The sequence below is a fragment of the Condylura cristata genome, unplaced genomic scaffold, assembly GCF_000260355.1.
Source record: "Condylura cristata isolate star-nosed mole 26May11 unplaced genomic scaffold, ConCri1.0 scaffold00017, whole genome shotgun sequence".
Lineage (NCBI taxonomy): Eukaryota > Metazoa > Chordata > Mammalia > Eulipotyphla > Talpidae > Condylura > Condylura cristata.
The window spans coordinates 31,113,798-31,122,946 of NW_004567118.1; the positions used below are offsets into that span (position 1 = coordinate 31,113,798).

General features: G+C 42.1%; 1 protein-coding gene across 3 annotated transcripts in view; it reads right to left on the minus strand.

Annotated features, from left to right (window-relative positions):
• The window catches only part of KIAA0753 (KIAA0753 ortholog), a 57,246-nt gene that overhangs the window by 5,825 nt on the left and 42,272 nt on the right, over positions 1 to 9,149 (minus strand). For all 3 annotated transcript variants that reach the window (XM_012726653.1, XM_004685116.2, XM_012726652.1), the window contains exons 15-18: positions 6,722 to 6,898; positions 5,640 to 5,721; positions 1,778 to 1,898; positions 1,081 to 1,305 (exon numbers count right to left, since the gene is read on the minus strand). In XM_012726653.1, coding sequence (XP_012582107.1) covers positions 1,081 to 1,305; positions 1,778 to 1,898; positions 5,640 to 5,721; positions 6,722 to 6,898 — 605 coding nt within the window. The remainder of the gene's footprint in view (positions 1 to 1,080; positions 1,306 to 1,777; positions 1,899 to 5,639; positions 5,722 to 6,721; positions 6,899 to 9,149) is intronic.

Genomic DNA, 9,149 nt, shown 5'->3' on the forward strand with positions numbered 1-9,149 from the left:
GCTGCTCCCCTCAGCAGTGTACTTCGTTGATCTGCCTGTTCTGTTCCCCACTCTGTCTCTGGTGAAGCCTCTGGCCTGTACCCCAGTTCTGTATGCACAAATAAATAAATCTTTAAAAAAAAATAAACTAATATAGTAAGAGATTAGCACGAGAAAAGACAAACTTAGTTTTATGCGCATGGAAGTTCGTAAAATATAGAACCGAAAGAATGACTAAAGAGTTTGTATAGTTTTTAGATAAAGAAGCAATAACTCTGAGAAAAACAGAGAGGACAAAGAAATTCTTGAAAGTTTTGGTTTGGACAACTAATCTACTGAGCTTAAGCAGAGCCGATTAGCTTCCTGCCCTCGCTTCTAACAATTGGGGCATCTCTCCATCTCTGTGCAGAAGGCTACCTAGCACACGGACGCATGCCCTGTTTTCAGGGCAGCAGAGATGGGGAGGGGGAGAGGAGACTTCTGCTTTCAGGAGAGAGAGATGTTTAGGGCATCATTCATTCCCTGTTGCTGCAATTCCAAATAATCAATCTGCTACTTTGACAACTCTTGCGGCAGCCTGATCTGCCACCCAACAGCCTCACACAGCTCAACCAACGACTTACATAAAAGAAAGGCATCGTTCTTCAAATACTTAGTAGCAGGACTCTGTTTTACTCTACAGAACTCCACAAAACTGTATCTCCAGAGAGATGACGCCCGGGGAAAGAAGGGTTAAAGAAAATGTCCCACAGTCTGAAGACCGCAGCTCTTGAGCTCACCCTCTGTCCCGCCCACGACTCCCCGAGTTCTCTGATGAATGTCGCTACAGCACGAGGAGCTCTGCCCTGCCTTGACTCCTGGGCATCGTGCCTTCACCTGAGAGGAAGAGGCTGCAGAATGCTGCTTTGGGTAGCACACACAGGCTATTTGGGGGTCTCCTGGACCTGAACAGGGCAGCTGGCAGAGAAAGCCTGACCACGAGCCCACAGGCCACCACTGGAACTCCAGGAGCCAAGAGCACAGCATGAGACCTCGACCGTCCTTCCTCCAGCCTTGCAGGAAGACCCTTGACTTCCAGACGTCTTGGAACACCTTACTGACCTTTCGGCGATCAGCCAGGGGTTGAAGGCGCCCACGGCCTCGTGAGAGATCATCCGGAGGTACTGCTCGAAACGGCTGCAGTAGTCCCCGATGCTGTGCCGCATCGCCGGGGGGACAGAGAGGGCAGTGCGACCTTCTCTCTGTCGGGAATCTTCCGCAAGAGCGGGAAGGGGAGGCTCTCTTCTCTCCAAGGTCTCCTCTGTTCCCACACTTTCATCCAGGGAACTGAAAGCAAATAAAAATGATCAAAGTATTTAAAGTCATCTGCAAAGCAAGGGTAAATGGTTTGCTAACCAATGGTTTGCTTTCATTTCTCTTGCTTATGGGGAACAAAACACAACACCCCATCACCACTTGTTTCCCATTCTCACTGGAATGAACATCCAACTTAGTAGGAATTCCTATGCCTTATGACAGAGCTCTCGAAACAAATCCTGCGGCCACTAACAGCACACCCCACGTGCTAACGTGATGCCCCCACCAGTAGGAGCCAGCAAGATGGTTCTGAATACAGACAAGCTCCTCAAGATGCGACACACTAAAAGCTGAACCTCTAAATGTGCTGTTTTATGGATTCCCCTGGTGCCTGGCAAGATCTTATTCTAAAGAAGAATTTCTGTCTGTGGCGACTGAAGTTCAAAACTTAGCGTCAAAGGCGACCCGCTACCATGCGGTCGACAGCCTTGTTCCCACTCACTTGCCGTTCCTGGGCCGTTCTAACATGATGCTCACGTCCGGCTCTTGGCGAGCTGCTGTCTTGGTGATCTTGATTGGGTGAGGAGGCAGGGGTTTTTCATTTATTGCTGGATTTTTTTGGTCTAGAAAAGAGGAGGGATAAAGTGACTGCATGTAAAGAAAAGGAAATGCACCTCTCAGAGCTGCCCTGATACAAGGAAGTCATGTGATCTCTCCTTCAGGGAATGAAAGGAAGAATGAAAGAATGAATGGAAGAATGAAAAGGTGAAACTAAAAGTTACAAAGAAACAATGAGGAATCAGTTTCACCAAACAGGGAACTCCTTCTGAAGCCCCCACTCACTCTGAGGAGACACCCAGGTCCACTGGAAGTCCTGGGATGAGCATCCTATTAGGGTCCAGTCACATTCCGAGTGGAGAGCACTTGGGTTTGTTTTTTTCACCTTTAACTGATTTACTACTGGAAAAGGAAAAAAATCATTCACACCTGAGCACTTAATTAGCTGACTTAATTTGTCTCTGGGCATTGCTGGAAAAAATCTGCATGATGGCAGTCAAAATATTAACTTCTTAAATGTACCTTGAAGGCTTGACAGCTCTTTTGAGTTTGTGATTATTTAAAATTTTAAATGTATTTCAAGTGTCTGAAGAAAATTTGTCCTTCTCTTAAGTAAGAAGCACTAGAAGTCAAACAATGTTCTCTGACTCGCCTTTCTAGATTTATGATTTCTTACTGTCAAAAGAAATATTGCATAAGTCAATTCTTATAAAAATATTACAGGGAATACAATTTTCAACTGATTTCAAAAGATAAAACCACTGTACAATTCAAACACCACTTCACATCAGTTTGGGGTATGACTGAACATAGATGAGGACGATTACAAGAGCAGGACTATGGTTTTGTGATTCTGGAATAAAGTGCCTTTATCCAACTCAGTTCTTAGCATTCTAAAGAGCTCCTTCTACACGCATACCTAGAGCATCCGCAAAGTCACTGAGAGTGGCTAATAATTTAAATTGTCCTGAGAAATGAGAACACCCGTCCTTGGTAAGACTGTCTTCTGCATGATGCAACCCAATTCTGTGGCCAGTCGCCAAACCATCAGTGAGATGACTGCCCTTCACCATTCCCTGTCCTCTGCCACACACAAAGAAGCTAAATGTCCTCTGACTGGCTAAGCAATGACCAGAAGGGGCTCCCTGTGCCAGGCCCATGCTCAACATGGGGGGAAAACAACTGAATATGACAAATTATCCAGTCTCAGAGAGTTTGCAGCTTTGTTGGGAGATAGGCCCCCTCCACAAATAACTCTAACACACAGGCGACCTGTCAGCAGTTTGTGGGAGTCCTCAGGTGGGCAAGGAGGACTGCTCCAGTTCAGGAGAATCAGGAAAAGCACTGCCCAAGTGGGACCACTTAAGCTGGGCCTCCTGAAGAATGGTTTGATTGTTGTATGAGGACACAGGGGAGCTGGGGGGCAGGGGGGTCACATGAGCAAAGAATAGAGTGCTAGGAGTTGGAGAAAACATGAAAGGAAACACATCAGAATTGAGTTTAAATGGCTTATCTTTCCAATAAGTTACGATACAATGAACATTTTCTCTAAAAGAATACCCCATATTCAGTCTAAAATATGAACATGTAACACAGCCGCTGCTATTAAGCTTCTGGACCTGCAATTTCCTTTACATCTCATAATACTCACAGTACTTAAATTTCTTCAGAGGTAATGTTTAACCACATTTTATTCTCCGCCTTTTAGCGAATAAGGTAGTAACTATTAAGTGTGAGTCAAACAGAATCTGACTGACATTCCCAGTTCAAGTTGTGATGGTATCATAGCAACTGTAGCCAAAACGTATATGAACTGATTTTCAAAAATGCAGGATAAAAATGAAAATTTTTTCAACAAATGGTGTGAGAACAAATGGGTATTTGTTCCACTCTGGGGGAGGGGAATGAAAGAAAACTCAACTGCTCCTTCAAAACATAGGTAAATTTTTAGCCAAGATGGATCATAGACCTATACATAAAAGCTAAAACCACTAAAAGCCTCTAAGTGAAACAAGAGACTCTCTTTTCAACTTGTCAATAGGCAAAGGTTTCTTAGATCAAAGAAAGCAAAAACTATTCAAGAACAGTTGGTAAGTTAGACTTTCAGCAAAATTTAAAATAGCCTGCTCACAAAAAAAGAAAAATTGAAAAAAAGTAGATGAGCCACAGAGGGGAAAAAATTTTTCCAACATTTAACTGAGCAGATTAGTGGCTGCTAAGACTGCAAGGGGAGGTAGGTTGGGGAATGACGGCTAATGGGTGCTTCTTTTTAGGGTGGTGAAAATGTTCTGGAATTAGATAGCAGTGATACTTGCACAATTCTATGAATACACTGAAAATTGCTGAACTGTATACTTTAAAAGGATGAATTCTATGGTATGTGAATTATATTTCAATAAACCTGTTACTTCTACCCAGAATGCATAAAGAATTCCTGTTACAGACATGAAAGAAAACCCAACTTTATAAAAAAAATACAAAAATATAAACGACTTGAAAATGCTCTAAACATCGTTTATCAAGAAAATTAAACTAAAAACACAAGATCACTACACACCCACCAGAAAAGTCCTGTTAAAAAAATGACTACGTCAAATGCTGGCAAAGACCTCAAACCGCAGAACTCAACGTCAGAAGGGAGTGTAAAATGGTAGTAACTTGGGGAAGAATTTGGCAATTTTTTCATAAAGTTACACATACACCTGCACTCCCATGACCTGGAATATTTGAGTGTTTACCCAAGAAAAATAAAAGCTACGCCCACACAGACATTACACAGGAATATATTCAGAGCAGATTAATTCCCAATAACCCACAATGAGAAAGACTGAAATGCAGACCAGGCCGAAGATGAGGCGCATGCGCAGAGGGCTACCACTCAGCGCGGGGGACTGCTGATCCCAGCACAGAGCCAGTGACCGCTCTGTGGCGACCGCACACTGCCTGCCTTCTAATCCTCGGAACCTGTGAATGTGTCCCTCTGTGGCAAGAGGGACATTAACTTGAGATGCGGCGAACAGCCCAGATTCCAACTTGCTTCTACATGCAGTCAAAGTGGCCTGACAAGCAGAGAGGAGACAAGTGTAGAGGAGGAGATAGAAAAGTTCTCCCTAGAACTCTCCCGAAGGAACCAGCCCTGTCAAACGCCTTGATTTTTAGCCCTTTAGGACTCACTTCTAGACTCACTCATCCCCAGAATCATGCGAGAAGAAACCTGTGTTTTTTAAGTCACTGAATCTGTGCTTTGACTTGTTAGAAATTTAAATGTCTCACAGTGGCAACAGGAAATCATAACATTGGTAAACCTATAAAACACTACGCTGAATGAAAGGAGCCTTCATGACAGCATTTACACAATGCTCTGGAAGGGGCACAACTAACACATGGTGGTTGCAGAGGCAGGAGCACAGGGAGCTTTCTGCGATGGTTTAGTCTGCCTTTTGATAGGGCGCTGGGTAACAAAGACAAATCAAATGTCATCCTTAAGATCTGTACATTACTATACATGGATTTTACCTCAAGAGGAAAAAGAATCATATAGAAATACCTGAGCACCTTCGCTGATACACACTGAGGTTTTAGGAGGACATGTACGGGCATGCGCCTCTTACTTTGAAATGTATTAAAAACCAGGATGAATTGAGGAGCAGGTGAAAGACAAATGCATAAAGGAGAAAGCTCATGCAGAAACATAACTGCAGACTCTAGAAGGTGGGTACATGAGTGCCCACTATACACTTTTTCTTCAACTTCTCTGAAATTTTTCTGAATATAATATTGGGAGAAAAAGTAGGGGGAAGGCTCACCATTTTTTTCTTCCTGAATCCAAAGATGGGGGTCAGCATATACAATTTTATTGTATCTTTGGCGAACTGTCTCCTGATATTTCTTTGATTAAAAAAAAATTAAAACAAGTTTAGCTCATGGAAAAAAATTAGTTTCACTAAGAACCAGAACTATTAAGGAAGTATTAGTTCCAACGACACATTTAATACAGACACATCACCAAAACCAGGCATCTGCCAGGCCAGGAAGTGATTACTTGGCGAGGTGAAGTCTAAAATAAAATGAAGCAATTAATGTACACTAACTTAATCTAATCTAGTCTTTAACCACCGACGATAGCAATGTTCTATGTGCCATGTTCAATGTAGTAGCACTAACCATTGACCACTTGAAAACAAGGCATGTGATTAATCTTAATTCATTTACATTTAAATTAGTCACCTGTGACTCCAGGCTACCATTACGGAAAATTCTGGTCTAGACAGTCACCTCCAAGAAGGAGAAATCAGCTACAAGATTAAGGAAACACTGCACTGGAGTCAGGAAACCTGGATTCTTATTCTAAATCGGGTGGGAATTTGCTGTGACCCTGGCCATATCACTAACTCCTTTCTTGGGTCTCAACTTCCTGTTTTGAACCAGGGGATGAACTGGGTAATGCCTGGTTTTAGCCTGAGGGCTAAAATTTGACAAGAAAAGCATTTTACAGTAGTATATGGGAATTAAAGAAGGAAAAATTTTCTGTGACCAACAGCAGCAGAGACAACTAAACACAATTACAAGCTGAGCAATGAGGAAATCGGCATGCTCACGGTGGGAGCAGCTCTGGTCTTAGTGTGTTTTGAATCACATCAGTGATATCAGGAGACAATAATAATGATCATTTCCTGAGTTACGTGTCAAATAGTGATATTTCACACCTCATTTTATCCATAAGACACTCTACTTTATTTGGTCAGATACTTGCTGGACAGCTGAGCTGGGATTTAAAACCAGGGGCACATGACCCAGAAAGACTAAACTACAGAAGCACGAGGAGTAGCTGCACTTGACCTAAGTCCCCCCAACCTCCTGACCCCCTCCTTGCAGCCCCAGACCTTACTTCCATTTCCTCCATTCGGAGCATCATGGTCTCCAGATAGGGGCTGTCCCCCAAGGCTGCTAAGGTTTCAGACTCCAAGATCCTAGAGTGAGTCATATCCCATAGCCCATGAGTGGTATTTTCCAAAAAATCATCTAGCTGATGAATGTTGTTGGGCTCAGAATCAACAGCTGTAGCCTACAAAGCAAGGAAAGAGATGGAAAGATGATACAAAGAGAACTTACATTACTGAGCACAATAAACAACCATGCAGTGATCCAATAAGCAGAATTTCTATGGGAAATCAAACCTCTCTTAAGTCAGTAAACCTCCAAAGCATATAACGCTCAGTGCAATTTATACCATAGACATTTAAATGACAGCATTAGCCAAGTTACGTTATTGTTATCGTCTGTGTAAATTGTGATTATCTCTTGTCAATTGATAAAGCGAAGACCTTCCTTGTGCTCCACTTTAGAAGGACGCCCATGTTTACATGTTGTGTACTCCTGAGGATAAGCTAACTTCTTTCAGTTCAGTGCTTTCGTAGAAATATCTGCTCATGACATCGTAAAGTTTGTGATTGTTTGTCTTTGCCTGAGACTTTCTAACTATAACAGGGAAAAGCTTGACCAACCTTCCCTGACCTTACATTCTTTATATTCATAAAGTCCTTTAGAGTCTGCAAAGCCTTTTTACATGCTTTGTGTTACTTTAGGTTTTATTATGTCTGAAGGTTAGGCTTTCGCATAGAATGTCTGCTAGAGAAATAATCATACCAGATTCCAGAATGAGACATTTCTGGGACTAAATCCTGGTTCTGCCCAGGGATATGGCAACAACTGCAGGCAAGTTTACTTAACCTTTCTGGGTCTCAACCTTTTCAATTATAATGTGGAAATAATCTTTCATTGCAGAATGATAAGGAACATACCAGCACTTGCATGAAGAGACACTTAACATAGTGGTTGGCACAAAGACACTCAATGTTCACCGTTCAAATATATTGATAGCCAATAACAAAATGAGGAAATGTCAACCTTAAACAAAGGATTTAACCACTACAATAAAATTACAATGTACAATCAGTCAATAATACAGATCTGGTTAAGATATGTGCATATGTGTAATAGTTTCTACCTGTGAAGGATGGAATGTCAAGAACACTAAGTGCCAAAAGACAAGGTGGGCTGATATGGAAAGATCACCACAATACAGTACAAAGAAAGAAGCAGGTGCAGTGGGTTAAACTGCAACACTGAGAGTAAGCAGCAGCCACTTCACTGCCAGTTCGATCTCCAGCCCCAGAGGTGACCCACAGGGTGCGGCAGACCTCTCCTGACCCAACCACTGCTCCCCTCAGCAGTGTATTTCAGTCAATCTGCCTTTTCTACTCCCCACTCTGTCTCTGGTGGATCCTCTCACCATCCCATTCTGCACCATTTATGCACCATTCTGTCTGCATAAATAAATAAATCTTAAGAGGAAAAAAAAAAGAAATAAAGAAGCAGGACACAGAACAGCATGTAGCATCCATTCGAATTTAAAGTTTTCATGTTTCCTGAATAATATATTTCATGTGCAAGTTAACAACGAAAGCAGTAGCAATAGGCAAATATGTTAAAATGATATTCTTCTTCCAAGAGCTTTCTCTTGGTATCAGAGCTCTCATCTCAAGTATAAGCAAATCTGTCAAGAGAGCTGTATGTTACTTAATGGCACTCCCTGTGAAACTTTGCAGTGATGCTGATACTTAACAGCAACCAAGAACTCTTAAGTAGTGGACACTTTGCAATAAATTGTATTAAAGACCAGTGTCTACCAAATAATCCTTACATACAAGGCTGATCTTTCTGGTAATATTTATTCCTAGTAAACATGCCTATTTCACTGGCAGAATTCATAATCACTTCATTCTTTCGTCGTAAAATATAACATGGGGTCTCCTCCCTAGAACAGATGGTAGTCCTTGTTTTGCTAGAAAAAAAAATGTATCGTGTAATGTCTGTGCTGCCCCAAAACACCAAGCCACAGCACACCTGAATTTCTAAAAATTAAATGTCTCTAGAGGCCTGCCTTCACATGAAATTCTGTCAAAAACTGATACAATGAAATCAGAACCTCAAAGGTTATGAAAATACACTGCAGTTAAAATACCACCGGATCACCCTCTTGAAGGTTACTGTCTTCCTATTCCCATCGTCAGTGGGTGGCAGAGCTTCACTGCAACTTCCCTCTGGCTCAGAACCCTTCATACTTACTCTAAGTATATAAAGCAGTACCTTTTTTGTAACCTCCACGAAGATTTAGCAGTACAATGTGCATCTTCTACGCCACAGCTCTATGCCTAGGCAGGAACACTCCCACAGAGATGAAGCCCAAGGCTCACAGGAAACACGCGAGAGTGGACAAGCACAAATGTCTTCTCCAATGGTTTTTTTTTTTTTTT